At 49.5% G+C, this 22,762-nt stretch overlaps 1 protein-coding gene across 2 annotated transcripts in view; it reads right to left on the minus strand.

Annotated features, from left to right (window-relative positions):
• The window catches only part of ESRRB (estrogen related receptor beta), a 182,301-nt gene that overhangs the window by 94,808 nt on the left and 64,731 nt on the right, over positions 1-22,762 (minus strand). Inside the window, exon 1 of one of the 2 annotated variants that reach the window (XM_070378459.1) lies at positions 16,387-16,683. The exons of the other annotated variant lie outside the window; for it this stretch is intronic. Within the exon in view, the coding sequence (XP_070234560.1) occupies positions 16,387-16,436 (50 nt within the window). The 5' untranslated portion in view covers positions 16,437-16,683. Of the gene's footprint in view, positions 1-16,386; positions 16,684-22,762 lie in introns of those variants that run through there. 2 annotated transcript variants of the gene reach the window in all.

The following is a 22,762-nucleotide window of genomic DNA, read 5'->3' on the forward strand; positions in this document are numbered from 1 at the left end:
TTGAAGGTTCCTCCACACCTGGCCCTGTGCTGCAGATTCACAAATAAATGGGACTCAGGCCTTTAAGGGGCTCGGGGTGATAGGACACACTCACGAAGAGGTGGGAAGGAGGGTGTAATTCTCAAGGCTGCCTCCTCCTTGGCAAAGTCATTTCTCAACAAACCAGGGATTCAGAGAATGAAGCGAGCTCCCATTGACGAGATGCACCCTTGGTCTGCAAAGCCATGCGGGTCTAGCTAGTCCCATGTCTGCAGGCTGGCGGTCCTCTCACCGCTGAAAGCAGGCTGTCTGTGACTGACTCTCTGAGCTGGGCCTCTCGATGCCAAAGGTCTGAGCCCGAAGCAATTTCCAGGGAACCGCCAGTGCAGAGACCTTCTCTGCGGCCAGAGAGGGCTGGGGTCTGAGAAACCGGTTGAGATGGAGTCTAGGAGAGCCTGGCGCACTCTGGCCCCCTCCTGGGCCGCTGCTGCGCTGGGAGCTGTGGACCACAAGCTCTCTCCTTCCCATTCTCCTGCAGCTTCCCCAGCAATTGCAACATGGCCAATGTAACCCCAGGGCAAGCTGATTACAGCATATGCACTAACGTGGAGATGCTCTGGAATAAATATTCCCCCCAACTCCCCAAACCAGAGGAGCCCTTGCCTCCTCCGGCATGACTGCGCTTCCCGGCATTTCCAGGAAGAGGAGCCGCCCCCTCATATGATCTAAGGGACCCACTGCAGCCACCTGGAGTGTGGCTATCCTTAGCATCTGCTCCATTTCTCTCCTGACCTCACCTGTGCCCGCCTCACCCATTCAGCACATTAGTGACTGCAGGGGTTCCAGTTCCTCTCCTGGCCTGGAGGCTTGAGCGCACCTCTCCACCAGGGCCCTTCCCCCCTGGAAAACGAGTGCTTTCTGCCTCCTGCTTTAGACTACTACAGTTAAACCCCATGGGCAAGGGTTCAGTAGGGAAAAAGCAATCATCTTACTGTCTAAGGAGAAAACTCACCTTCTGCTATCCGGGAAGGTCATGAGTTTTGATAAAATTTCAACAGGGACATGCCTGGAGCCGTGGGAAAGAAATACTAAAAAAACAGCCAACATTTCTTGAGCACTTACTCTGTACCAGTGTCTGCTTTAACTACTTTATATTGATCAACTTTTAATCTTTACAGCAATGAAGGGGGTCACTGATGATGAATCTGAGGCACAGAGAGATTAAGTAACTTATCCGGGATCACAGAGCTGGGATGTCATGAAGCCAGACAACAAACAGTATGATGGTAAATATTTAAGAACTGGCTGGAAAAGGCGGACTGATTTGCCTGCTTCTGTGGTATAAATACTCCCATCGTGGCCAGTTTCAAGCTACCAGTGTGACATGACTCGTGCTCTGCTGCTGTGCAGAGATAGGCAGTAACATAAAGTATTCCCACCATACGCACAGATTAGACGCAAATTTAGTTCAAGTACATAAAGGCAGTAAAATATTAGAAGTAGTGACTTTTGCTTTTTCATCCTGTTCATGGGGTTCTCACGACAAGAATAATGGAAATGTTAATGACCCAGATGACCACGATGGTGTGGTCACTCACCTAGAGTCAGACATCCTGGAGTGTGACGTCTAGTGGGCCTGAGGAAGCATCACTATGAACAAGGCTAGTGGAGGTGACGGAATTCCAGCTGAGCTATTTTAAATTCTAAAAGGTGATGCTGTTAAAGTGCTGCACTCAATACGCCAGCAAATTTGGAAAACTCAGCAGTGGCCACAGGACTGGAAAAGGTTGGTTTTCTTCCCAATCCCAAAAAAGGGCAATGCCAAAGAATGTGCAAACTACCATACAATGGTGCTCATTTCACATGCTAGCAAGGTTATGCTCAAAATCCTTCAAACTAGGCTTCAGCAGTATGTGAACCAAGAAATTCCAGCTGTACAAGCTGTGCTTAGAAAAGGCAGAGGAACCAGAGTTCAAATTGCCAACAGTCTTTGGATCATAGAGAAAGCAACAAAAATCCAGAAAAACATCTACTTCTGTTTCACTGACTATGGTAAAGCCTTTGACTGTGTGGATCACAACAAACCGTGGAAAACTCTTAAGGAGATGAGAATACCAAACCACCTTACGTGCCTCCTGAGAAACGTGTATGCAGGTCAAGAAGCAACAGTTAGAACTGGATATGGAACAACGGACTAGTTCAAAATTCGGAAAGGAGTACATCAAGGATGTATATTGTCAAACTGCCTATTTAACTTACAGGCAGAGTACATCATGCGAAATGCTGGGCTGGGTGAAGCACAAGCTGGGATCAAGATTGCCAGGAGAAATATTGACAACCTCAGATATGCAGATGACACCATTCTTATAGCAGAAAGTGAAGAGAAACTAAACAGCCTCTTGATGACGGTGAAAAAGGAGAGTGAAAAAGCTGGCTTAAAACTCAGCCATTCAAAAAACTAAGATCATGGCATCCAGTCCCATCACTTTGTGGCAATAGATGGGGAAAAAGTGGAAACAGTGACAGATTTTGTTTTCTTGGGCTCCAAAATCATTGCTGATGGTGACTGCAGCCGTGAAATTAAAACACACTTACTTCTTAGAAGAAAAGCTATGAGAAAACTAGACAGCATATTAGAAAGCACAGACATCACTTTGCTGACAAAGGTCTGTATAGTCAAAGCTATGGCTTTTCCCGTAGCCATGTATGGATGTGACAACTGGACCATAAAGAAGGCTGAATGCCAAAGAATCGAGGTGTTGGATTTTGGAAATTGTGGTGTTGGAGAAGACTCTTGAGAGTCCCTTGGACAGCAAGAAGATCAAACCAGTCAATTCTAAAGGAAATCAAGCCTGAATATATCAAGCCTGATGCTAAAGCTGAAGCTCCAATACTTTGCCCACCTTATGGGAAGAGTGGACTCACTGGAAAAGACCCTAATGGTGGGAAAGATTGAAGGCTAAAGGAGAAGAGGGTGGGAGAGGATGAGACAGTTGGATGGCATCACCGATTCATAAGTGGATATGAGTTTGAGCAAACTCCGGGAGATGGTGAAGGACAGGGAAGCCTGGTGTGCTGCAGTCCACGGGGCGGCAGAATCAGACGTAGGTACTGAACCGAACAACAACCAAGTGAGCTTTGAGTACTTATTACCTTTGTTTTTAAGACAATGTATTAACTAGTAAGTTTATAGAATTTCATTTTTAATGATTGTGTTTAACCATCAGCTACAAAATTCCTAAATATTTAATGCTCGATTCTACTGAGCCAGTTTGAGCTGGTTCCTCCACACTACTGGGGCCAAGATTTAGACTCAGTCAGTCTGGAGCCAGAGCATTCCCTCCTACTCATTACACTATACTGCCCCCAAGAAGGGCACAGAGGTCCACCTAGCCAGGTCCACCTCATCCATCAACGGGGCAATAGCTGCCGCGGGGCCAGGGCCCTCCCGGCACTGCTGTTCCCAAGGCCATCTACTTCCCTCTTATGCCCCCAGAATGCCCCTTTACCTATATCGTATCTCCCTAAATTAACCCCGCCAGCACGCATCAAACACCTACTCCATGCCAGGTTCTGCTCTAGGCAGTGGGGACAGAGATGAAGCTGGTATTCCAGGGGCCAATGATGTAGTGGGAAAAGATAAGCAGATATTCAAATCCAACAAGTTACAACCCAGGCAGGAGCAGGGGCCAGACTGTCGCTGCAAAAAGAGAGATCCCTTCCTGGAAAGGGTCAGGGATGGCTTCATCAGGAGGGGAACATATGAGCAGGGTTTTAAAAGATAAATAGAAAGTTGCCCGGCAGACTGAGGGTTGGGGATATCCAACGGTACAAAGAGAGGAGAGTAGACCTGAAGCGTCTATTTAGATAGACGTCAGCCATAAAAAAAAGAATGAAATAATCCCATTTATGGCAGCATGGATGGATCTAGAGATTGTCATACTAAGTGAACCAAGTCAAACAGAGAGACAAATGGCGTATGATATCACTTATGTGTGAAATCTAAAATATGACACTTATTTATAAAACAGAAACAGACTCACAGACATAGAAAACAAACCTGTGATTACTGAAGGGGGAATGGGGAGTAGAAAACAAAAAAAAATAGACGGATGTGTTGTCCAGCTGAGGAGGGGACCAGACAATGAAAGAGAGGCAGAGGGGCTGAAAACACACTCTGTTTCCTGGCTGGGGGTCTCTGCATCAGTGGAGGGAGAGACAAGGAAGACACAGGGAGAAGCAATCCGGAGGACGATGCTGCAATTCTGTTTTGCATATGCTGGTGGGAGGTCCACCCGGGAGCCCAAGCCGGACACAAGAGTAGGATTCTGAGATTCAGACTTAGGAGTTATTGGAGAGCAGGTGATGAGAGAATGGGGGAGGGCTTGAGATGGGAGAAAATACAGCTTCAGCATCTGTTGATGACAGACTCAGAGGGAGGCATGAACCTCTGGAGGTTGCCCATGGTCCCTTGGAGGATGAGGTCAGGAAGACCGAAAGTTCCTTTCTCCAGCTTTCCTTTCCAGCCTGTGGCCCATGACACAGACTGAGGGCGTGGGGGGCGGGAACAAGGTCCAGTTCACTGTGGGCATTCTGCCTCTGCCTTTTTAGAATAAGCCATGTCCAAGTTTCCTCTTCTGCCTCCTCTCCAAACTGTGTGTCCGACCCACACAGTTAAGAAGGGGTGGTCTGAAAGCTGGAGTTAGAAGGCTAAAACTCTAGACCCAGTGAGTGACGTGTAACACTGGTTAGACTGCAGGTACACAGCAACCCAGCCCCTGAGCAAATCCCAGCTTTGTCAGCTCCGTGACCTTGGGCAAGTGACCTAGCATCTCTGTACCTTTGTTTCCTTCCCTGTGAAATGGGGATGGTGATAGGACCTAGTTCCTATTTTCCGATTAACCCCAATAGGGTTATTGTGAGGAGGCAGTGAGTTAACACGTGAAATGATCTTACAACAAAGCCTGGTACCCAGTAAGTACTCAATAAATGTTAACAACGGTTACTATTACTATTATTACAATTGTCCACCTCTGACTCTGCAGTTTATTTTCAGCTCTCTCCTCTTCCCCAGACTTTTCTTCCAGCAAATCCTAAAATGATCCCCAGGGAGTCAGATATCTTAGGAGAATTTGAACAGCAAGTGTCAATCAGGCCCTGAAAATGGTGCTAGCCATGGTGGTTCTGCACTTCCAGCAGCTGGAGGGAGGGCTTTCCTCGGGCTGAGTGAGGCCTGAGCACTGCCCAGCCTGTCTGGAGGTCACGGCAAGCCATGGAGGCGGTGAGCGTCCTGCGTCTGTCCGCGGGCATAGCGGGAGGTCATTGGCATACCAGACTAGGAAGTAACTACAGTGCTAAAAAGCGTGGAGTGTGGATCCGAAAAGCAGTTCTGAAACCAGAGCTGCTTTCTGAAGCCGGGGTTCTGCACCCAGTCCTCTAGGATCCTGCGTTTCTACAGGTTCACCTTCTGATATCCTCCACACTCCGTCCCACCCTCAGGAGGCTCTGTAGTGGGACGGTCACCCATGAGGTGCAGTGCCATTTATGGCCTGCAGGGGGCTCTAGAGCTCTTCCATTCCCCATACTCTGGGTGGTGAGGGTACCCCGCATAAAACAATGGTTGTGTTTCCCCGGGCTGAACTACTATGCCGCCCTGGGAGGTAGGCGAAGAAAAGCTGGGGTTCGCTGGTCCCCCGTTGGTGTGTCCCAGTTCACGCATGCCCTCAGCCTGCTGTATCAGGTTCGGGCCGTTGTCCTTGTCACATTACCACCTAACACTGATCTGGGCTGTTTCCTCCACACCCTCTTAGGGGATGTCTCCGAAGGGCCAGCCTCCTGTCCCTGTGTGGGAAGGCAGGAAGAGGTTGTTGCTGCTTTGGCCTTCAAGGTGCCGCAAGTGTAGCCTCCAATTGCTGGGGTGTCAGCCTCTAGTAATCCAGTCCCTCAACCTGTTTGTCAGAGAAACATCATGCAGAGACAAGTTCCCTAAAAGACTCTGCTTACCCTGTTCGTCCCCAAAGCAACATTCAGTAGCTCTGGGTGCTACGCTAGAAGACTTCATTCAGCAGACGTGTTTACCTGATTGCTACTCTATCGATATATTTGGATGACGGAAATGACTTGTACCCACTAACGTCTAAGGATATGACCAACCTAACAAGTTAACATCTGCAAAAAGTTAAAGATAGTCATTTAAAAAACAGTTTGAAAAAACTGCATATAATCATTCTTTGAAGCTTTGTCAAAAGTAGAAAAAAATAAGGGAAATGTGTTTCTTGATCAGATCAGTTTAAGAAAAACACCCATGGGTAGGGTTGCCAGATTTAGCAAATATCACATGGGACATACTTACACTAAAAAAATATTTGTTGTTTATCTAAAATTCAAATGCAACCAAGGGTCCTGTATTTTACTGGGCAACTTTACCCACAGTCCAAGGATAGAGGGATTCATTCAGAGGAAATTTCCTATTCACCACCTTGGGTCCCAAGTCATAATTCCTTCTATAATCCCCTTGTGTTACATATGGAAACCCAAGCCACATTGATCGCATTAAACCAAGTAATCGGTTCAAGCACCCCAATCTCGCTCCTGAGTAGGAAGGACTCTCATTGTGAAGTTGTATCAAAGGAATGAAAAGTAACTCCCAATAGATAACATAAAAAAATTAATAAGAACATCAAACATTTAATGTACTCCCACTATGTGCCTGACACTTGTGAATTACCTCTGTTTAATCTTCACAGCCACCCTGGGAAGTAGATACTATTCTGGAAACTAAAAGAGTATCTACAAGTCTAATTTCAGTACTTCTTGCAAAGACATGTAAATTTCTGGTCAATTACTTCCCAGGGAAAGAAAGGGGAGGGAAACAGAGAGACAGACTCCACTCCATCAACAAACCAGCTTATTCATAATGCAATGCCAGGTCTGTTGCTATTTGATGATGTGCCGATTCCACAGGAAACTGTCTTAATTTCAATGAATTATCACTGATTTGTATGGGTCTGTGGGAGAGAATTGGGTGGGAAACCCGTGTAACAACCTCCAGTAAGTTGGCCTTACAACTGAGGAAGACGTGTTACCCTTCGGGATAATAAACAGCTCATTTGCTGTGAATAAAGGCACACTCAAGCCACCCCGAACACTCGGTGACAATGACACGCAGATTCCAAATGTTCTCTGTAAGAAAAAACACCCTTTCTCCTAATCCTTCTTAAACTCAACAAGACTGATTGGTTTTTATTATTCATGAATTAATTTTTTACTCAGGGTCCAACAAGGGAATTCAAGCTATAACGTTTCTCACCGATGGAGGGGGCGAAGAAAGCAGATCTCAGCCTGAGCGGCACAGCCAGAGTGTTGCTGGGATTCCTTGTGGGGTAGGACGTCTTGTTTGTTAAATCAGATAATAATCAATTAATAACCCAAAGCTTTGGGTTGTTGGGTATTTGGCGGGGTGGGGGGTGGTGGTGGTAGAAATTGAGTAAGAATATTGAAGTAGAAAAAAATTACAGACAGTCCTGGGACCTTGGTATACTCAGGTGGCTCCGATTATGTTTGGCTGATAGTATTAGGCTGGTGTCTGAGGCTGTCTCCTATTTCCAAGGCACACAAACAAAAAAAGGGGGGCAGGGATGAGAGAGGAAATAACAAAGGCCAAGCCAATTTCAAAAGTAATGCACAGATGAGTAGTTTGCACGTGAGCAGGTTCAGATCTGGGTATCGCCATGAAAATTCACAAAAGGGTCACAGGAATCCAGAGGGGATGGCTTCCGGACACGGTCCCTCCGATCTTTGCATCCAGAGAGCAGGCTGGGATACCCAGGAACAGAGACAGAAAGCCCTGGGAGACGCTGAACGGCCGAGAAGGCGATCAAGGGTGGCAAGGTGACTTTGCCTCTCTCTTCACCCAGCTCTGTTCCCAGCTCTTCACATGTGCCAAGTCATAACCCCCTTGTCCTCTGTGTGCCTTTGGTCTGCAAACTTCTCCTGAGATCGCAGCCAGAGGCACTAAGGAACACTGGGGGCAAGGAGAGGCAGAGCACGGCATGGGTCTCAGCTGATCGTGACAGGAAGGTCAGAATCCTTTACAAGAAACATCTCTGCCTTACCAGTTCAAAGGCAACACACCTGGCATTTCTCAAGGGGGCTGTGTGTCGGACACTGTATTCTCCTTTACCTTTGTCTGTTCATATTTCAGACACCAGGCATTTTCTTTGCCCCTGGATGAATTTAGACATGCAAACCTGAAGCCTTGGCATGTTATGCTTGCAGAAAAACATTTACGTTTGGAGGCAAGACACAGCAACCCTCATACAGTTACTATGAGGGAATGGTTATGAGAATTGCTTGGCGCTTTGGGGGAAGAAAAAGCTACAAGCTGTTATTACTGTTATAATTATTACAACCATTGCATTCTTGCTATCATTTCTGTGAAAGCGGTGTTCTTTCTGCCAAAGCTTGTTAGCCTGACTGCTTAGGTAGACAATGTCAACATACCCACGGGACAAATGACAAAGAGTGAGGCTAAAGGAAAAGGCTGGATACTGCACTCTGCATGCAGGCTGAAGAGATGTCTCACCATCAAAAGCAATGTTTCCTCCCGATCGATTAGGAGGGCAAAAACAAAAGCATAGACCAGCTCATTCACTCACATCACCAGGATCCCAAACTAGAGCTCCAAGTGTGAGGAAGTGAGGTGAGAGAGCAGAGAGATGGAAAAGTTGGCTTCGAATAAAGTGTGGGGCATCCTGATCGCCTCTCACCCGTACCTCCTCGGGTAACAGACAATCAACCTGCAATGTGCTTTCAACAGGAGGTTTTTACCCTCTTTGATTTCCCTACCAAATGCAACCAGTGGGTCAAGGTCTTAATGGCTGAAGTAGAATGAGGTGGCCCGTAACAGCCATTCTGCTTTGGGACTTCTCTCAACCAATCATGCTCAGCACCTCAAAACAATTCCAACACACCCGAGCACTCACACACACATACTTACAAATGTGCTCAGGTAGACACACACACACACACACACACACACACACACGTACCCTATATGCCTTCCTCTAAAACATATAAAACCAAAGAGGGATAAATAAGCTAGAGCAAGTTGGAATGAAAATAGAGGGAAAACATAAGTAAAGACAAAGGACAATGTTAAATAGAGAGATACGAGAGAATTTCATTCGAAACATCACCCTTCACATCGTCAACCCCCCAACTACAGCATTTCCTTAGGACTGTATTTTCTTGTTCTCTGTCTTTCGGAAACCAAGAACACAGGAAAAGACCAGTGATGCTCAAAAACCTCTTGCTGGGTATCTTTTTAAAAATACAAGCCAGGTAAAAACACCAAAAACGTAAAGGTAAGTAAATATAATACTTTAAGAATTATATAACAAGAAAAGGGAAAAACATTATGAACGTAAGTTATTTTGAGCAGTTAAAAAAATAAAGTTAAAATAACACTTAGCATTGGGGTTTTGAAACTCACAGCTTCCTCCATAGGAAGACCTGACTCTAATTGGGCACTTCACATTGGTGCAATTTTAATGCAGTGTTTCAGTAAACACTCACGGTCAGGCGTGAGGCTGGCTGCTACTGTAATTGGCAGGAGAGGATTCTGATGTAGTTTAAAATGAAAACTGATCACATTTAAAACCAGGAGATAAAAACAAAAGCTTGTTGGAGTTTGTTTAACTGCCTTTTGACCTCCGGATGAAATGACATTGAGAAGCAAAATAACATTATCCAGAAAACCATTCCCAGAAAAGGCTCAATCCTGGGGACGCTGAATGACAGTGTTGAAAAGACGAATATTTTTTAAAGTCATAAGGAACAGAGGAGAGAAATTTAAAGGCGGGCAGGCGGGGGTGTGGAGAGGAAGAGAAGGAAAACAAAATTCTTTGGGACAAAACGTGTGTAGGTTAAAAAGCATGGCAAATGAAGATGTAAAAACAATTATGTCTCTAACCCCCAGGAAAACTTTTATTTGGAGCTTATTTTAACCCGAGACCACACAATCCTGAATTTAAGGCATTTAGCCAATAGATTTTTTTTTTTTAACCTCATCCAGTTTCATATCGAAAGTCCCATGGGCAAATGAAAACCAGTCTGATTTTCCTTGACGTAAGAATACATTTGACCTTTAGCGATAAGACTGTTGATGGCCATATCCAGGGAGAGAAGGGTTAGTCGGGGACCTGGGGAAGAACCGCCTGCCTCTTTGAGTGTGGCCATCTGTTCTCCGGGAGAAGAGCAGGCCGGCCTGCTCGCCCTCTCCAGGGTCTGCCAGCCCTACCCAGGCCCAGAAAACTGAAGAGAGCCTCTTAGGAAAAACTGAACTCCTCCGATGGCAGGGACAGCCAGCCCTGTTGGGTTGCTCTGGGCTCCCTCCCACACCACGGAAAAACCCCAAGGCGCACAGCCCCTCGCTGGAATGTGGCCACAGCCTGACCTCAATCCAGGCAAGGGGTAAAAGGCAGGCCAGCAGGGGCCGGCTTTAAACAGCAGAGCCCCTCGTCTCCCATCTGAAAGGGGAGCCCGCCGTGGCTCTCACACACGTGCACACACAGACACTTTCCTAGGAACAGATGCGGCTTTTGGTGCCTCGGCATTTGCAGACATCCTCTGTATCAGGGGTGTTAACGGCAACAAAAAAGAGCTTGACACTCTCTTAAGCCAATGCTTATAAGTAGAGGGGCTATTAAAATCCTTTCTGTTCTAATCCTGATCTACAGAAAGGCACTCTAGGTAGGCAGACACATCAGTGCACTCACAGGAGGGGTGGGGGGCTGGGGCCATACGTGGGCTCCAAGTTTCCCACTTGTCTGGTTTGTCCATGTCTTTTGCTGGGTGGTTGATCGTGGCAGTGCAAAGGGCTGGGGTGGTCTCTGCTCCCAGGGACAAATTGAGCCCGTGTTCTCCTACAGTCTGCCCCCACACACACATCGAGAGTGAGGGTACCCCCGCAGAACCTGCGAGCCAGCTGGCAGTCACAGGTGCAAGGAGGCCCCTCCAGAGCCCTGCTTCCCCCAGCGAAGCCCCTAGAGCCACTGACCAGCATGCACCCACAGTCCTCCAGTGACCTCCTTCCAGTGTGGCCCAGTAAGTGTGCCAGGAAATGCTCCAGCCTGCCACAGGGGGGGCGGGTCACACTGTCACAAGTGGTGAGGGTCACATGCCCAGTGGCCTAGGGAAGAAACACGCCCCCAGTGACTGACCTCTCCCAGGCACTGCCCTGACAACTGCTCCCAGAAAGCAGTCTGGCCCTCCCACCCCCTTCCCCGGGACAGCCCTGTCATTATCAGGGAAAGGTCAGCGGCCTCACTAGAGGTAGGGGGAGCGTGTGTGGGTGGGTGGGCGTGCTGGCCCAGGAAGGGTTAATCTGCCGGCCAGCCAGCACAGGGGTCACTCTGATGTACAGAGAAGTTGAGCATCCCAGTCCCCCAGAGCTGGTCTGCTAATTACATTTGCAATTATAAACACCGCAACCTCCCTGTGCAGGGACCTGGCCATACCAGCGGATGGGACAACCAGGATGTGAGCCTGCTGCAAGCCACCCCAGCCACACCAGGGGACACCGGGGGCAGTAGAAGCCCATGGGGCCCGTGGACCCCTCCTCCGAGGAATGATCATGCATTGACAGTTCCCCGGAGGTCCAACGCTCCTGAGCCTGAGAAAGGGGATGGTCAGCAGAGAGGAAGTCCAATCAGGAGTCACCAGCACTTGGACCTTTGTTTATCCCTAGAAGTCAGCAAATGGCCCCAGGGGCAGGAGGTGAGCTCAGATATGTCTGCTTCCAGTCCATTCTCCAGCTGAGCCCTTCGGGGCTTCCTGGCCTGGTCTGTGGACCCTCTGCTGGCGCCCCACACATCCTCTGGGAACCATGGCCACGGTGGAGGACATCGGAGGTTCAGCACTCAAGCTGTGCAATCCCCAGGGGACTGTTCTGCCAAAAGCCACCCAGCTTCAAGCCAGAAGCTCCCAGCAAAGTTGGGAGGAGTCCTAACGAATTCTGGGCAGACCTCCTGGTCAAGCTGGAAGAGACTGGGAGGACTGGAGCTTGCAGAGACAAAGAGCTGAATGATGGCTGGTAGGTGTGAAAAGGCACCAGCCTGGGGTGTTCAGGGTGTGGGCTGGACTTGACTTTGAAGAGGTGGATTAGGCTCTGCATCCCTGCTATTCTGTCCTCGTAAATGAGAACCACAAAGAAATCATACTGAGAAAACCACCTAAAGCGTCCAGAAGACACGTTCTAAGGAAGGGCGCTGCAGAACCGGGTCAAAAGCATCTCAGCTCTTGTCTAAATGTTTGACTGAACTCGCTTTCCTTTTGAATTCTGCTCATTCACACAGCCAGCTCCATAGCCCACCTCCCATGCAAACACCCTGACAATGTCTCTCCACCCCACACCTTCCTTTGGGCTGCCAGACTTGTACAGAGCTTCCCAGTTCCTGTGCTCAAAAGAAGCTGGGCATTTTGTAGAGGACTGAAGAAGGAGACAAACTCTCACTGAGTTTAGATTATCTTAAAATTAAAAAAAAGAAAAGAAAGCATTTGGCAATATGTCCCATTATCAGGAACACAAATCAAGCAGACAGAGTCACAAGGGCCCCCTGGGCTAGAGCCGGGACACTTCGAGAAGGCGGGGTTGTGACATGAAATCCCTACCACAGCCACTTCCCTCACAGAGCTTTCCCCGTAAGTCCCCTCTGTCTCTCCTCTCCCGGACTAAATGGAATATGTATTGATTCCTCCAAATCAATAGAATGAAAAGGTTCTTGTTTGGTGGGTCAGTCTGTTTCTTCATATACATTTGTTTAAGAAACATCTTTTTCGTATGTTCCAATTGTTGGTAAAAATTGAGGACTGTTTCTAAAATGGAGTTGCGGAAATAAGCTCCGAGAGGAAATTTCCAGTTGATGTCAAGATCTCACTCAGCTGGAAAGGGCCTTGCCCAGGACTGGGGCCCTCTGATTTCCTGCTAAGCTTGTCGCCCTCAGGCCTGAACAAGCCCATCCTCTTCCACGGCAGCCCACACCTTCCAGAGGGGGCTGCAGACACCGAAAGGTTTATTTCCTGGAGCCCCTCCCTCAGAAAACCAAGATGAATGTCCTCCCGTGATTTATTTTTAAATGTACCATTAAAAATTAATTCCCCCCTTTGTTTTTCTCTGGGTCACTGATTCTGAATTACCATGTGGCATTTTTCCTACTTGTGAACCCACATATTTTACCTTTGGGACAGTTTGTTCTCTGTTTCTTTAACATCAGCAAAGTGGTCATCGGATGGTGGGTGACGAAGCCCCCCCGCAACTCCCCAGATTGTCTGCCAAGGATCTCCATCGGGTCCGTCCCCAACGCATTTGTACACAGGCCCACACAAGCCAGCGCACTCACTCCGACTCTGCTGATTATATATGTACATAAAATATTGATTAGAAATGGTAATGGAGTCACCTACAGGATTGGCTACAGGAAAATGAAAATGAAGGAGAGAAAGGTATGAAGGTCCCAGTGTATCTGTGTGTGTGTGTGTGAAAGTGAATTTCTCACCTGGAAAGTGAAAATAACTCTAAAATATTAAAGATCGCTCTCTGTATATTAGCAGGTGAAAGGGAAGTCTGGGGAGTTCTTCCTCGCTGGACTGTGGTCCCTGCGCCCTTGAGTTTTTTTTTCAAGTCCGGGAATGTCAACTAAGGCAAATAGGTAGAAACTATCTGTACAGAGCACTCGAACCCACCCAGTCTCGTATAGGTTCCAGAGAAACCTCGGCACCATAATGGATGGATTCATTCTACCGTCCTTCCAACAAACCAGAGAATGCAGTCCTGTGTCTTGTCACTTTGCTACCAGGGGGCTCTAAAGCTACTTGTTGTGAAGCAGAGAAACACCGGGGGGTGGTGGTCAGAAAGCTGCCTCCCCCAACAGCAGCCTCCGACCTCTACAAGCTCGTCCTTGGCAATTTTGTACCCCAGTAACCACAGCAGAGGTATGCCTTCTCCAGAAGGCACGCACCTGTGTATGGGGGCCCGGCTCACTAACGCTTGGACTGCAGCCCAGCAGGTTTGGGGCTCTGAGAAACGGCATCTCACCGGGATGCTTAGATCCTCCGTAGAAGAAGCAGGCACGTTTCTGGCTTTTCCTGTGCCCCATGGAGTGAGAAGCTAATTCTTTGCAAAAACAAACAAACAAAAACAAGAAGGCTAGGGAGTCCAAATCCAGATCACTATCAGGCTTACTTTATAATTGATTTCCACTTCAAACCCTTCCCAGGCACCCAGGACCTCGGCTACCTCATTCCCCTTTGCTGCTTCCCTGACATTCCTTCTTTGCCCATATTTCTCCTCAAACTCAAGCCAGGGTTGCCGTCAACTCGATGAATTACCCAGCTGCTAAATCCCCCATCTCTCTTTGCTTTCCTGGTCAACATAATCAAAAGATGTACTTCCCCCATACAAAATTTCATATTTATTGACTGTGACTTGATCCAGGGACAAATACATAGATATTTCAAGCTCAACTAAAGAAGTCACCTCTGGAGAGATGAAAACTAAATAATTTAAATATCCAATATTTGTCGTACTTGGTAATTTTATGTGCGGAAATGCCCCACGAGCATCATACACAGTTCACAGTCTCACCCACCCAGGAGGTTTCTTTGGGGGCTCCCCCTCCCTTAGGGAGGGACCACCATACTGTGAAATGGGCCCCCACCCCAACTGCACCAGCCATACAAGCTGGGATCAGTATAACCTTTAAAGAGAATTAAAAGCCACTTTTCACACTGATGGAAATCTGAATCCAAGATCCCCCTCATCTCCTAATCCAATCGCCTTCTTCTGACACTCTGTTTCAATTCTGGCGGCACTGAAAGGACTCTCTGCCCAGGGAAACCCCAAAACTGGAATCAAAAATGTCAGCGTGGAGGCTGGACCCTGCGGTCGCCCCTCAGGAGACGCTGCTGTGAAGTTGCCTTCTCTCTTAGGCGCGGTCCACCTGGGGTTGGAGGTATTCAGTTCAGCGCTGGGCGTAATCACACTCACTGGGACCCCACGATATCCAGAGTATTGTTTTAGGGATGTCGTGGTTCCTGGGAGGAGGGGGTGGTACAAAAAACGAAAGGATGACCGAAGGAGAACTGACTTTAGTAGTTCAGCTTGCTTGGGTGGGGGGTGGGGGTGGGGGAGAGGAGGAAGAATAGCGAGAAGTTAAGCAGATCCACGAGAATCTAGAGTTTTCATTGTAGTATTATCTGAAGCCTTCCGGGGGAACCACATGGAGTGCGCCCACACCCAGACGCCCCGGACACCTGCCCGGAGCGCGGCGGCGCCTGGAGCGCCCGCGGGGAGCCCGGGACAGGTACCTGGGCAGGTGGGACGACGACCGCGGAGGGCCTGGGAGGGGAACGGCGGGTGGCCGGAGCAGGACCTCGCAAAGTCAAGGATGGTCGCGCGGGGCAGCGTTCGACCGTTTGGGGGATCAGTTGTGCGCGTCCCCACTCCGCGCACTCGGCAAGCTGCCCAAGTCCGGGGATCTGCGGTTACCCGGTGTCTAGCCCCGCAGCCCCCGCCGACCACCCGCGTGCAAGCGACTCAGACCACCCCAGGTTCCAGGGAGGCGAGCGCAAAGCCGCCCCGGGGCACGGAAATCACCCAGCACCGCCTTGCCTAAAGCCGAGAGCCAACTTTGCTTCCGCTGCAGCGTCCAGCCGTTTGTCCCCACTCCTGGAGGGAGGCGGGCATCCCGTGGCGGGGCATGCGGGGCGCAGTCTAACCCGGCCGCGCCGCCCGCACCCCTGGGAGCAGGTGGCGGGGGGGCTTGGGTCCACCGCGCCGCGTGCGCGCCCTCGGGGAGCCGCTCTGGGACCGTAGCGCGGGACCGTGCTCGCCTCTCTGTTTCCAAACCTGCGCGGCACGTTCAGTTTCGCTCCCTTGCCTGGACCGCTTCTGGTCCCCCGTATGAAAATAAACATTAAAGTCAAAGGGCCCGCAGGGACGCTTTCCCGAGTGGGGACGGGACATCCTTGAGACATTACCGCACCTGTTCTGGGCTCGCTCCTCCCCATTCCACAGAAACTCAAATATTTTCTCCCCGCGGGGGACGATCGGAGTGAATGCGAAAAGCTTTGCTCTTACCTAAGAGTGAGGGTTTGTCAAAATGCGGGATGGCGGGGCGGGGGGGAGGGGCGGGTGAGGGAAAAGTTAGAGTCGGGTTCACCCCCAGAAGGAAACCCAGAAAAGTGTGCGGTTTTCCCCTTCCGACGTCCCCCCCAAGTGCCCTCACCTCCCCCCCGCCACCCCCGGGGTCCCTGCCACTTCAAGAATGCCTAGAAGAACTGCGACACTCAAGACAGACGGCCGGACAGGCAGAAGGACAGACACAGACGGAGAAGCCGAGCACCTACTGGTTGTGGTAGCCGAGGGGGTCAGGGACGCAGAGTTCGGACACGTCCATCAGTCCCGTTTTAGCATTCCCAGTTGGTAGAGAAAAGGCGGCGGGGAGATCACGCGGAAGAGCGAGTGAAGGGCACCGGCGAGGTGCGAGTCCGGGTAGGGGCACGGTGAGCCGGCCAAGGCGGAGTGGGTGGATGGAAGCGCCGCGGCGGGGCGCGAGGGAGGCCGAGAGCCGTGCGCGCCCAGCCCAGAGCTCCCGCACTCGGGCACACACTCCTGTGCGGGCAGAGGGGATGCGAAGCGGTGGAGGCGGCTCGGGCACCAGAGACTTGGAGCCCGCTAACCCTACTGTAGCTTTAAGGCTGGGAGACTGATGTATGGTTTGGCTCCTATTGGCTATCTCTCAGGGGCTGGACTTAAAGTGACAGAATCGAGCTGGGGTGGGGGGAGGGGGGTGAGCCAGAGAGACTTCAATGGAACCAGGCGCTCGCGCGAGGTCCCCACCTCAGGAGGAGTAGGAGAACTGTGCTGTAGAGCCGCAAGGCCTGTCCTCTCGCCATTAAAGAAAAAAAAAATTTTTTTTTTAGCCCAACTGGCTGGTGGGGCTGGGGACTTGAAAGGTGTGCCCCTTATATATCCTCTCCACCCCCAACCCCCAGTCTGATCTTTTAACTGGCAAGTCCAGCAAACTCATCTCAGCCTTTTGGAAGGGGTCTTTTTTAAATTTAAAAACGAGACCCATTTCTCCTCCCGCCTATCAAAAAGAAGAGGCCAGCTCCTTAGAAATTCAGAGCCTCACACCTGGTGTTTGGTGCATAAAAGTGCAAAGGGTCAGGCCTGTAGGTGAGCCCCAGCAAGAGAGGGGATGCTTCCCTTCCCAGCTCTCATCACCTGGGCCAGTGGGTTCTGAACAGCTCTCACAGGACTAGACGGCAGGGCTTGATGCTATAAAACACTCAAGATGTATACAGTGATGTTCTCTTCATTGGCAACCCTCAGAAATGTTCCCAGGACACAGACACAAGCAAATAAATTCCTGTCTGCTTAGAAAAACACAACTATGGTTAAAACAACCAACTTACCAGCCACATCCACTTCACGGCACAAGTAGACACTTCAACATACACACCTGAATCCCCAGCTACGAACATACCTGCATCCCTGTCTGCTGCTGTCTCCATGAACCCGAGTATTACTGTACCAAAACCAGCTGTAAGTCGAGCCCCAGTCCTTCTTCTGGGGCTTGTCATCTTTTGAGATGTGCCAGCCACAGGGATAATAATCAATCTGATGATTCAAATGAGTGTGGGGAGGGGATAGGTATAGAATTATTTAAAAGGGAGGGGAAAAAAAGCCCTCAAGAGAGACCATCACCTTATTCTCCTATAGTCTACAAAAGACAATGAGCAGTAGGGGGGAAAACATCATTTTATCATCAGAATAAAGTCTAAATGGATTGTAACTGCAGGCAGTGTTCAAGCACTTCAGGAATAAAAGCAGGAGGGTTGTGAGAAACCCCAGGAGGGGCCGGCCGCCGGGGAGGGGCTGGGGAATGGGCGGCAGGACGGCAGATGATACTTGACTTGGATAAATGGAAGCTCGTGCAGGCTGGGAAACCGAGCTGAGGTTTTTCCTCTGTGCTGAAGTGGAGGACCGCGTGGGATTCTCCAGGCTCGGGGCGCTGGCAGGTATCTCACAGAGAGATGGATGAAGATGTCGGCTCTGTCAGTAGAGCCCCCAGCAGCCCTGGATTTTTTTTGTAATCACATAGGTACTTGGTTACATCGGAAATGGAAAGAGGGGTGCAGAGATCCAACCACCATGTCTTGCCAAGACCTCAGACTGGCTTCTCTGCATCCTTTCTGGCCCCTGGAAATCCACTCGCTAAGCACTTAGCAGCCAGGGAGCGCTTTGTAAAATGAACATCCAAAGTCCCCTTCGAAATTTGTTGCATTTAGGAAAGAGACCCCAGTCCTTCCCCATGGCCAACCAGCACCCCCCAGATAACAAGCGCCTATGTGTCTCCACGCCCTGTCTCAGCCCGTGAGGTGGCCCCCTCAGGCTTTGTCCCTGCCACCGAGGACGTCCCAGCTTCCAGATCACATCAGAAGCTTCTGCTATTTGCCTTGCTTCAGGTAATTTATTAGTTTGCAATTATACATATATTGGTATGACAAATACCACCCCCTGAATGCATGTGCGCGTGCGCGCGTGCACACACACACACACACACACACACACACACGCACCACTAGACTGTAAGCTCTGTAAGGGCAGGGACCTTGTCTGTTTTTGTTCACTGGAGAATCCCCAGTGTTTACCAGTGCCTGGCACATGGCAGTTGCTTGATTAAAAACTCTGTTGAATGAAATGTCAGACCATAGCAGTTTAGAGTGGGGCGGGGGCCGTCTGCTGTGGGGACAGGCTGGCTGCCCCTCAGGGACTTAGCTCCTAACAGGTTGTTTGAGATCCACTGGGTATTTTCGGGGGTGCACTTTTTGTAAACTGGAGATAGAGCACACTCAGTGGAGTGTGAAAAGAAAGACAACTTCACAGCTTGGAGTGGATGCAAAGCCACTGGGTGCAAATGAGGGAAAACAGAAAGTCTGTGTTGGTTCAAAACATATACACACTACTGTATATAAAATAGATAACAAGTACCTACTGTATAGCAGAAGGAACTCTGCTCAATATTCTGTAATGGCCTATATGGGAAGAGCATCTACACAAAAGCGGGTATATCTATAACTGATTTGCGTGGCTATGCAGCAGAGAAACACAACACTGTAAATCAACTATACTCCAGTAAAAATTAACATGAAAAAAGCCAGGCTCACGCCCGCACAACTGCTGTCAGCATACAAGGCACAGGGGCACAGGTAGCTAAGGGCCTCACCCCTGTGCCCTAGCTGAGTGTCCTCCAGGGCGAGAAAGAGGTCCCTGAGCTCCAGCCCTCTTTGGTCGTCCTCCTCTGCAGTGACTGTCCAGCCCCATCACACACGGCCCTGGAGCAGAGTTCTTCCTCCCTTCCCTCCATGGCAAGTGTGAGCCTGCAGACTCCACTGCAGGGGAGGAGAGGGCCCACCGGCACGGACACCCTGGGGAACCTGATCCAGCTGGCAGGGCCAGGCTTCTCCTGTGGTTTCCCAGGCAAGTGCGGCCAGGACACACACTCTTTGTGGGACCAGTTTTTCTCCTCCCCTCTGTCCCCAGCCAGCTCATGGCGGGTGGGGTTCCTTCCCAAAGCCAGGGTGGGTTCCGGGCCTCTAGCTGGAGGGCGAGTGCAGAGGATGCCTGGGCTCTGGTCCTGACCATTTTGCATGGCCTGGCCGAAGTCATCTCTTCTCCAGAAAGCAAAGGTGGTACTGGGGGGTAGAGTCAGGGTGGGCAGATCTCTTGGGCTCCCGCAAGCTCGGAAGTCGTTCGGCCCATCATCTTCTCAATCTTCCACTGCCCACCCGGAGCAGGTACTATTTCTAGCCCACCCCCACCCCAGCAAAAAGCTCTAAGCCACCTCTTTACTCTCCTCTGTCCCCATATTGGCACCCCCAGGTGGGCAAGTCAGCCCAAGGAGAATGGAACAAAAAGCATCGGACACAGGAATTGTGGAGGGTAGAAGGGGAACAGCAACTGACATATTTCTTGTGACACACTCCTTTAAATGGACATTTCTTACATTCACAAGACCTTATGGCTGGGGGGCGGGGGGTGGGAGTGGGGAGGGTTCGGGCAATCATTTAGAACCATCATCAGACTTTATAAATAAGGAAATTTTTAAGTGGCCCTGTGTGGTGGAGTGACCTACCCAAGGTCACACAGTGAAGAACTGACAAAGCATGGATTTCTACTTATTCTATTCCTAGTTCTTTGTATGCAGGTCTCTTCACTTTCCCTCCTCCCTCCTTCCCCAAGTTCAAGCTCTCTCCTAAGGAATATTCCACTCTTCCCCAAGTGGAAGAGTGTGGACCCTTCCCCAAGTGGTTTCCTTGGGGTTGGGTTCCAGGAGGCAGATAAATAGGAAAAGATTCCCAGACACTGCTCTGCCTGTTCTGTCCCCCAAACCTATGTTTCCCTGGATACAAAAAGCACCCAGTGTCTCACAAATAGCCGAACCCAGGTCCACACTATCCACCCGCTCTTTCCCATCCCAGTCTGGCTAAGTCCTAGAATGGGCTGTCTGAATGCCTGCACCTGGATCTTGAGGACCACTCAAGCTGCCTAGCCATAATCTATGCAGCTGAACCCAGAGCATCACCCGTCGCCGCAAATGTGGTGAAGATCTCCGCCCTTGGAGTGTGTGCTGTCTCGAGGTGCCTCCCCACCCTGCTCTGACACTGATCTTTTCTGCACAGGAAACAACAGCAGCAAGCAATGTCTCTCAGATTTCTGAATCCCCTCCCTGCACTGGCTACTCTCCAGCCCAACAATGAGGAGGCTTTTCTCCTCTTTCAAGCCAGGCAACCCAGCAGGAGGACCTGATGGCCTCATCACAAAAGACAAGACCCAATAGGAGTTTCTGGAGATTCTGCCACATTCTCCCTAAGCACAGTGAACGCGAGACACTAATTGTTTATAGCATCCCTGTCCCTCGACAGCATCCACCTTCACCGCACCAAGTTTCCAGGTGAGAACGATGCCTACAAGGCGTGTAGTTACTCCTTACCACCAGCCCAGGAAGGAGAGGGTGCCTCCATGGAACTGTCTGATCACAATCCACGCCAGGGTAAGCACTGTTCCACCCCAGGGTGAGCACTGGGGGAGGTGAGCTGGGAGAGTGCATCCATTGATGGTCCGTGAGGACTAAGATGGGCCCAGCCTGGACAGTGAGCCTGACCTGGGCATCTCTGGGGATCTTGCTGATCAAGCCAGGGCTCTGTGAACTCCTGGCCAGAGAAAATGTCCCCGACCACACACCCCTGTGGGCCCGCTGTCTTCTCAAGGCTTGAATTTTGGGATGTGGAGTTATATCCCCCTGTGCTGGTCAGCAGACTGGCAGCCCACTGGCTGGCACACGTCCCAAGGATCATAATGAACTGATAACGCTAATACAATGCGAGTTTGTGCTCCCATAATAGTCTCCTGCTGACAGATAAATGCTGCGGAAACATGATGGCTTTTCCTGAAGCTGTAAGGGGCTATTATTGGGGCAAGAAGGCTCGTGTCCTGTTGGCATTGCCACTGTGACACCAAAGATGAAATGTGAAGGGGGCTACGTCTTGAGTGGATAAATGCTTGGGGTCCCTCCCACCACTACTATCCACTTCATTATCTGAAACCCCTACCAGGGGTCTTGGAGGAATAACTTCCAGATATTTCAAAGCTCTGTGATTATCATTTTTTTTTCCCTGAGTCTCAAGATTCCATTCTCACTAACACAGCTGCATGGCATATTGAAGTTCTCTGTGTGCCCAAAAGATTCCTTTCCCTGTGCAAGACGGCAACTGCAGTGAGCAGGCAGGAAGGTGAGACGTGTCCCTCCAAAGAAACAGAGATCTTTCCCCTTCCTCATCTCCCGGAGAATAGGAACACATCATGACTCTAAGAGCTTTGCCACCTGCCCAATTTTGGGAAGAAGAGAGAGGAACAGGAGGGGGAGTACAAAGAGAGGAAGAAAGAGGAGGTACAGAATGAGGAGGAGGGTCAGTGGAGAAGAAGAATGTACCTTGATAGCACCTGGTACCTAAAAGGCATTAAACGTCTCGCTATTGACTGAATGAATGAACTGCCTAATTAAGTATTTTCCATTACAGTGGATGGTGGATTTTTATCAAAACTAATAACAAAGAAATCTGACCTTATTTTCATCTGTGTCACATATTAATTTATCACCCAATTTCTTGTGACTTTTGCATCAGTTTGTGCATAAAACATGGTTGATTTCAAATATCAAACAAGCGGTTTGTTTCTAGGGCCTTATCATCAGTAAAAGGCCAGATTTTCTTTGATGATAGCTTTTTTTTTTAATATATTTGTATTTTTTTCAGAGTTATGTTTTATTCAGTGGGAATTTTTAGAACTGCAAGCCCCCAAGACAGCATCTCAAGTGGCCCAGACAGAACCGCTCTGAGGAGGCGAGGGAAGGAGCCAAAACATACAGAAGTTTTGCAACGAAGGACAGGTGGGCTGAACATCAAAAGATGATTGTTAATTCAAGGAAGCCAATATCTCGAGTTAAGGAATTTAGCGTTTTTCTATGTATGGGAAGATGCAAGAGTCTGAGCTCACTGAAATCATTCCCTTCCTGTGCTGGATGACAGTTTTAACTGCCAAAGTCTCATGGTCAACAACTGGCCACAGAAAGAATGAAGAATTTGTTTGGCAAACTCAACAAATTATGCCTCCCGGTACATTTCTACTCTCAGAGACAATTACCTCAAAGAAATTATT

The sequence above is a fragment of the Bos mutus genome, chromosome 10, assembly GCF_027580195.1.
Source record: "Bos mutus isolate GX-2022 chromosome 10, NWIPB_WYAK_1.1, whole genome shotgun sequence".
In the NCBI taxonomy this organism is placed as follows: domain Eukaryota; kingdom Metazoa; phylum Chordata; class Mammalia; order Artiodactyla; family Bovidae; genus Bos; species Bos mutus.